At 37.7% G+C, this 8,642-nt stretch overlaps 1 protein-coding gene across 1 annotated transcript; it reads left to right on the plus strand.

Annotated features, from left to right (window-relative positions):
- Positions 1-2,712: 2,712 nt before the first annotated feature.
- On the plus strand, positions 2,713-7,479 carry LOC106938898 (uncharacterized). Its single transcript, XM_015021095.1, has 5 exons — positions 2,713-2,816; positions 3,072-3,151; positions 3,689-4,298; positions 5,057-5,539; positions 5,628-7,479. The coding sequence occupies exons 3-5, from the start codon at positions 4,128-4,130 to the stop codon at positions 6,093-6,095; spliced, it is 1,122 nt and encodes a 373-aa protein (XP_014876581.1). The 5' UTR covers positions 2,713-2,816; positions 3,072-3,151; positions 3,689-4,127; the 3' UTR covers positions 6,096-7,479.
- Positions 7,480-8,642: the final 1,163 nt, after the last annotated feature.

The raw sequence follows: 8,642 nt of genomic DNA on the forward strand, positions 1-8,642 counted from the left end.
GTTTCACAAATCCCAAACATGGTTTTAAATATCCAGCGTGGAAGAGGAGAATAATCTATTCCAGGTTTGAGGGGTTTAGGTACTGTAGTTTTTTAATTAGAGCAGTTTTAGTGTGATCCAGATGCAAAAAAGTGGTAAAATCAACCTTTGTTGAAGTTTCACAAATCGGATAAAAGTTTCACAAATCCCAAACATGGTTTTAAATATTCTGCTATTAGAGAAGTATAATCTAGTCCAGGTTTGAAGTGTCTAGGAGTTGTAGTATTTTAATTAGAGCAGTTTTAGTAATGAAAGAGGTGCCAAAAATGGTGAAAATTGAATTTTAATAAGCTTTCACAAATCAGAAAAAGGTTTCACAAATCCCAAACATGGTTTTAAATATTCTGCTATTAGAGAAGAATAATCTAGTCCAGGTTTGACGTGTCTAGGAGTTGTAGTTTTTTAATTAGAGCAGTTTTAGTAATGAAAGAGGTGCCAAAAATTGTGAAAATTTAACTTTATTGAGTTTTCACAAATCAGAAAAAGGTTTCACAAATCTCAAACATGGTTTTAAATATTCTGCTATTAGAGTAGAATAATCTAGTCCAGGTTTGAAGTGTCTATGAGTTGTAGTTTTTTAATTAGAGCAGTTTTAGTAATGAAAGAGGTGCCAAAAATGGTGAAAATCGAATTTTAATAAGTTTTCACAAATCAGAAAAAAGTTTCACAAATCCCAAACATGGTTCTATTTCATCCCTACTGACCGCCAGAGGGCGGTGCTGAAAGCACTGAATGTTCCTTTCGTGCATGCGCTGTTCGAGCAATAATGTCAACAGAGTCACACCTGTGACACATCGGATGATCAATCAGAGGCTATATAGCATGACGTCATCCGAGGCTCTGTTCCTCTTTTCTTCTCGCGTGCGGTTCGTTTCGTATGGCATCAGCCTTTTGGATTTCTGAATCTTTTGCCGTCGTTGGACGCCCGACTGCCTGTTGGCCGGAGTTGCGGGGTATCGCCCTCCGAGGGCTGCGACGGATCTTCATTTAAGGAACTGTTTGTTGGTGATGACAGCGTTTCCGCCTCCTCTCCCAACTAGCCCTACTGTGTTTGTAAACCTGTTGGAGTTTAGCTAACGGTGTTAGCCTTTCTAAGTTTGACGGTTTGCTTTAATTGGTGACGGTAGCGTCTCGCCCCCTCTCCCAATTTTAGCTACCTTGTAAGCGGTTTGTTAATACCTTGATTGGTGACGGGGACCTTTTTTGTCCCCTCTCCCAGTTTTATGTGGAATTTTGTCCTGTCCGGACGTGGCTGACGGCGTCAGCCTCTCTGGTTTTTTTTTTTTTTTTTCGTCCTATACTGGACGTTGCTGACTGCGTCTGCCTGCAGTTGGTCTGCTGGTCTTTTCTGTAATTGGTGACGGTAGCGTCTCGCCCCCTCTCCCAATTTCAGCCAATTTTGTGATCGTAGCTTTGTGCTGGGCTTTACGGAGCCCCCCAGGGGACATGGGGAATTTTTTTTCTTTTGCGTTCCCTCGAAAAAACGTTTGCGTTCCCTCGAAAAAACTTTTGCGTTCCCTCGAAAAAACTTTTGCGTTCCCTCGCAAAACTTTTGCGTCCCCTCGCAAAACCTTTTACATTTCCTCCCTTGCATTTCCGGTTCATTTTGGAGCGGCCCTCAAGACAAGACAAGCCCACGAAACAGGTAAATTATCTTAATTCAGCATAAATACGGTTTACTTATCAATATTTAGCTTCATTTATAACAGCTATGTCAAATATTAATCGTGTCCGATGGAAGAAAAGGTAGTTCAAACATCTGTTCGCTTGCTTAAAGAAAAGAGTGACGATGCGGGGAATGCAACGTTAATTTCGTTAACGATGATGTAAATTATGTCGTTTACGACCAATTTATTAATGACAATAACTAGACTATACAACTTCATCAGGCTAAAGTGTGCTTTATTACACTACGTCAGTTGTTTGGAGGTGTCACTATTATTTATAGAACATATGGGGATTTATAGCATGGCTAGGGCTGACACCATCTTTCAAAATACAGAATAGTTTTTTTTATTTGGCAGTTAGATGTTCCTGAAATATGAGAATTATCAATGCCAGCAGAACTTTCGTGGCGGTTCGTGCTACGGTCTGATGATGCCTTCGGTTGCTGATGTCACGGTTGCAGATTCATGGCATATGACTACAGCCACCTGGAAAACATGAGATTCGAGATCCAATCACAAGGAAGACTAATGTCTACCTACCTTTTCACAAGGAAGACTAATGTCTACCTACACACTACCTTTTCGGACAATATCTGAAGAAATTATATTTTGTCTATATTCTATTGAAATTCTGTAGTAGAACTCGGTACATTATAATAGTCTAAAACAATGAAAAGAATACTAGAATAATATATTATGACAATTAAGTATCCAAATAAATGATTATAAAAGTATCAATACATAGAATTAAAAAATATTTTTATATATTTTCAACTCAATTGAAATGGTGTTCAAAGTTTTTGTCAACACCGTCAGACATAAACGGAATGTGAAAAAAATCAGGCATTATTTTGGGGCACCAGAAAGTCTGAGGACCCCATGACCACTTCCTGTTTTTCCCTTTACTATAGTGTTTCTCAAGTCCAGTCGAACGACCCCCTGCCCTGCATGTTTTAGGTGTTTCCCTTCTGCCACACACCTGGATTGAATCTGTAGGTGGTTAACAGGCTTCTGCAGTACCTGATGGTCATGCAATCATTTGGATCAGCAGGGGGGCGTGAGGACTGGAATTGAGAGGCACAGCTTTACTAGGATGGCTGGGCAGCTCTGGTGAGTTTATTTTATCTTTTTAGTTGTTTCTTTCTGTTGTAGATTCTGTCTTTTTCTCTATCTCTTAACTGCTTACACGCGGACACTGCAGCTTATATAATTTATGGTGCCCCACAGAAAAGTGACATTGAAATAATGCAATACTTATGAGTTTAAACTCTTGTAGTTTTAATTGTGTACATTGTGAATTTTGAAAGCTTTGTTTGTAAAATATGTATTTATGGACTACTTATACATCTTCCATATTGTGTTTAGGCATGGAGGAGGACCTTGAAGCCTTCCTTCGATCAAGGCATGTTATGGAAGAAGACATAAATCATATGAAAGCTGATAAGGTGAAGCATTCAGTTATAAAGTTTATAGTAAGACTAGACCTTGTTTAATTCTAAGTGTATAAATTTTTGTACAAAAAGTATGTTGGTTCATTGTGTTGTAATGGAAGTAAACTTTTAACATTGTTGTCCCGAAAGGGAAATTCTTTCCCACTGACCACTCCTTCAATCTCAAAGTAAAATGAGACCTCAGCAGAGGTGGGCAACTCCAGGCCTTGTCCTGAAACTTTTAGATGCGTCTCTACTTCAACACACCCCAGTCAAATAATTAAGTCATTAGCAGGTCTCTAGAGAACTTGACTGCACTTAGGAGGTGATTCAGCAATTTCAATGAAGTGTGTTGGACCAGGGAGACATCTAAGAACTGCAGGGCACTGGCCCTCGAGGACCAGGATTGCCCACCCCTGCAATACAGCATGATACAAAACATAACACAATCTTATATACCATAAAAAAGTACTGCACAGCATTTACTTAAAAGTTTTACTGTATTAAGTATAAATCTAATTGTAGTCTTTAAATGTTTATATCTAATTGCAGATTGACAGAGGCGTCATTTCTGTCATGAAAGATGAAGAATTTGCTCGATATGTCCCTTCGTATGGTGACCGCTTGGCTGTTATGTCATTTTGTCGACAGAGGGAAGCAAATTTCGACAAGGAAGGCATTTTAAATAGAATTAGACAAACGATTGAGACAAGGCTGATGACAAGGAAAAGACATGTTGAAGTACCCCAGCAAACAACTGTGAGAAATTCTGGCTTGATGGCAAGACCTAAAAACAACAATGCAGTAAAATCCAAACGCAGAGTTGAAGTGGGATGGCTGCATTTTCAAAGCGGAGATTTTCATCAAGTGAGGTCCAAATTTGGAGGTGGAACCAGACATCTTGCACTCGAGAAAAACACCACTGTGTCAGAAGTCATGACCATTGCAAGAGTTGTTTTTTCCTTGTGGATTATCATCAAAGGGATCCATTATGGACTTTACACTTAGCATGTGCGACTTCAAAAGACAAACTGTATCTCTGGACGGTACTCTTACAGAACTGTATGAACAGTTTAAACTTAAAATGTTACGGCTTTATCTGTGCACCAAGGACTTGGAGCATTCCTCATATTCATCAGAGGACCAAGAAGACTTTGAACAGGTAATATCTACTTAAACAAAACCGTTAAAAGGTGCCAGTCAATTCAAATGGCATTTTTAGTTTGGTATATAAAACAAATAAGAAAATGTTTTGGTTAAACAAACCAAAAAATGGTTTGGTTTGGTTAAACTAAACACAATATCAACTTCTACATATTTATAGGTTCTCAGCCATCCAGGACATGGAAAACCCCCACCCAAAAGTTTAAAGGAACTTAAGTTATAATATAAATAATGCATAATTTGTACTAAAAGAGACTGCAATAAATCAATATTTTTGAGGACTTTTAAGTGGAGTTGGACATTAAAACTTATTCTTAGTCAGAACCTTAAGTTTTCATTAAAGGTGTACCAGAGACGAGGTCTGTGACTCTGAACCAAATGCTTATCTAAACATTTGAATCTTAGTTTGACTTAAGGGTCTCAAAAAGTTGATTAATGAGAATAACACATCTGATATGCATTGCTACTTGTCATTTTTGGCCCTGCAGCTTGAACACAATACACAATTTTTACATGACATTTTATGTAAAATTTCATTGTAACATAAACATGCTCTTAACAAATTTCCCTGTTTATGGTTAAGTGATGAAATGGAACTTCCTCCCTTGCTTAACTGTATTGTTTGGCTACCCGATTGTCTCACCTGCTCATTGATGAAATGCTGTGATTGAGTTGTAAAGTAACTGGCTAAAAACCACCAAATGACTACTTTTAGCAAATGTGAAGATTGTTGTTTTGTTTTTTCTTTTTAAATAGCCTCACAATGTTGGAAGACATACTCGACACTCGACTTCTGCCCCTTCTGCTGAGCCATTAACGTCAATGAAGTCTTTGCAAGGCTATACGTCAGGAAACTCAAGCCAGCACCTTATCTCAGATGATGAAGCATCGCTGAGTCCACAACCCAAAGCTTTACCAGATGGAACTGAAGGTCATGATCCAGTGTATGTCATTGATGACAATGTGGAACTTTTATATCCTGCATTACATTCAACACCTGGTCCCTCAAACCAGGAAACTGAGTATTTCTATGCAGTTGATGATATGGAAAACCCAGTGGTAATTCAAGAAACCGAAACTGTGACGGTCAACTTCAACAACATTGACGGTCTGGATGAGATGGAGGATTCTGGAGTAGTTCAAATAGGGTCAAGGTCACAAGATGGTGATGGTGAGCTTGCTTCTACTCTTCCTATGATGGACAGTCCTATTGAGATGGAAGCCGGAAACTTTTCAGAAGTAAGTTTTTGTGTTGAGGTTTTATTTTCTTCTGTATATGATTTGTTTGCAACAACTAAAATGTACTGTTATTAATGTTATGTTCCAGGCTCCACAAACGGCTGTAGTACACATGATCCCTTCAACAGCAAATGATGCATTACCGTCTGCTACTCGAGGTGTAGTACATCCCAAAGACCCAAGGTATGCACATATCCGGCATGCCATGGTCATAGATGACCTTCTTAATTTGTTCATGGACAAAAGTATAATGGAATCGGAATTAAAAATGGAATTTAATAATGAAATGGCTGTGGACAACAGTGGAGTATCAAGGGATGTGTATACAGCTTTCTGGGAGCAGTTCTTGGAGCTCTGTGAAGGGGAGGAGGAGAGGGTGCCAAAACTCAGACCAGACTTTTCTGAAGAGAGGTGGTATGCACTAGGCCGAATTTGGGCAGAAGGACTCATTGATCATGGCATATTTCCAGTCAGGTTGTCCAAGGCATTCATAATTGCCTCTGTACTTGGTCTTCAAGCTGTAGAAGAAGTAGTTTTGATTTCCTCCTTCTCCTAAGTATTTGTCAGAGAGCGAGCGAAGTATCATTGAGAAGGCCCTCAGTGATGTACTGGAAGAGGATGAGGAGGACAATTTGTTGGATCTGTTTTCACAGATGGGGGCTCACAGCATTCCATGTCAGGAAAATGTCAAGCAAGCAATAAAAGTCATGGCTCATAAAGTCATATTGCAAGAACCAAAGTACATCATGGATTGCTTTTGAGATTTTCAAAAACATTGATTGCATTGAATCTGTCTCATCCAGCTGATGTCCTTCATTTATACGACTCTAAAAAACCAACAAACAAAAAAGTAGTTGACATGCTGCAAACAGAGGCTTTGTCCCTATCACAAAAAGAACAGACAACATTTACTTACTTGCAAAGGTATATTAGGAATGCAGATCAGCACAAACTAGAGAAATTCTTGCGATTTTGCACAGGTTCGTCAGTTTTATGCACAGAAGAAATTAAGGTGACCTTTAATGCTGAAACAGGTTTTGGGAGAAGACCTGTTGCACACACATGTGGAGTAATCATTGATGTGCCTTACACTTACAGTTCCTACCCGGAATTTAGAGCAGAGTTTGACAGTATCTTGGCAAGCAATTTCATGTTGATGGATATTATTTAAGCTTGAAAAGGTAGTTGACATCTTTGCTAAAATAAACACTCTATTTTGTATTATCATCAACCATGTTCATGATGCTGTGATTGTTAAACTGTGGTATTCCATTTTCAATGCTTAAAAGCTGTGCAATGTCTAAAGGTTTGTTAGCATGAAAAACTAAAGGGTAAACAATTTCCAATTTTGGATCATTTGCAGAATTATAATAATCGCCTGTTGCAATTAGACCAGTAGTTGGTTTTCACATTTGTTGAGTGAAATTGAGTTCCGACACTCAGCTGAAATTTTATTTGGATGTTTTAATAGTCCAGATGTTTACAGAAAAATGCTTGCAATACAACTAAATTCAGAGTTTGACAAGTTCATCAAAAATACTTTTTCTTTACCCTTTTCTGTTAGTATGAACAATGTTGACAACATAAGATAACACTTGTTAAAAAGATGTTTCTTTTAAAATGTTCTACCTCAATGTGAAAGGGTGTGTTTAGGAATTAAACTAAAGTGCAAACAAGTCCCATTTTTGTAATTTTGACAGTTTTATCCAATGGTTCCTGCTCATATTTGAGCAGTACAGTTGCTGTATTTTTGTCTTTATCCAAGTAGGTTTTGAAATTCTTAATTTTAGGTGGTTGTATGAAGTACACAAGAAAAATACTTAAAACACAACAAAATTAAGAGGGTTTGTAACATCCGCTAACTTTGGTTTTCTGGTGACCTTTGTGTGTTTTTTGCTTTAGTGGAGGGACCCAAAATGTTTTCTTAAGCTATTATTAAAAATGAAGTAATATTTGTATTGCAAAAGTTTTATTTTTGATACATGTTTTGATTTACTGTGAATGTTCACAATAAATGTTTACATAAAAACAATGATGCAATTCGTTTCCAGTGCTTTATTTAAATTATGAACTGTATTTGCAGGACTTTCTAGTAATTTGATTTTTCAACAGCAAGGAGATGTAATTTAACTGACTTTTGCATTTTGCTAAATAAATCCAACACATCAGGACTTCAACAGACAAATGTTGTCATAGGAACATTTAGTTTCCTGCTTCAATTTTAATACATTAGATAAGTGCAAAATTACAGCATTAGAAAGATGTCTATGTTGCAGTACTAAATAGATTTCCTTGTGGAAAACCAAAAGAAGAAACAGTCTAGTTATGACAGTAAACGATACAAGTCAGAATATCCACCCCAAAAGGATGTTATTGGTTTTCAAACTAATCATTAAGAAGCAAAGAAAATTGAAAGGCAAAAAATAAAAACTGTCAGATAATTTGCAAGTTTAACAGTTAGAATGCATGATAAACAACCAGCTTAGTTTAAGATGTGGAACCCCAACATGGCAGGCTCTTTCCAGTCAATACTCACAGTAATGATCTAATGGCATCTCTGAGTACCATGTACAGAATCACAGAATAGTATGGATCTGATGGCGTCATCAGGCCAGACTTGCCATTAAAACATTGCAAATGTCATTTACAGCTGAATCACATGGTATGGCCTGCCGAAAGGTGCATGCATCTCTACACAGTTGAACATGTTCAACTTGAATAGGAGTGAGGAAGTCTGTGGTACTGTACAGTTCAGGTAGAGCATACATCACATTGGGCCGACCGCTGGGAACTTGCAAGTTTTTGGATGGCCTGATGTGGTGTGTGTTCCATACTTGTGCTGTGTCATCCAACTCATCCTGTAACAGATAAAACAGAAACATTTAGTACACTTTTGTTAACCTCAGCTGGAAAAAAGTATTAGACATAGTCATTGTCCTTAATTGTCAGTCCTTATTTGGTGTACTGTAGCAATCACAGCAATAAAATCATAAAAGAGGAAGATTGGATGAAGATTATTGCATTTTGGAGGTTAATTTAATTGTAATTAGAGCAATTCTTTGATGGTGTAGAATCACAATCTCTCAATGACACACTACCCTGT

Source organism: Poecilia latipinna, unplaced genomic scaffold (assembly GCF_001443285.1).
Source record: "Poecilia latipinna isolate Pla-1442-1.1 unplaced genomic scaffold, P_latipinna-1.0 Scaffold2722, whole genome shotgun sequence".
Taxonomy (NCBI): domain Eukaryota; kingdom Metazoa; phylum Chordata; class Actinopteri; order Cyprinodontiformes; family Poeciliidae; genus Poecilia; species Poecilia latipinna.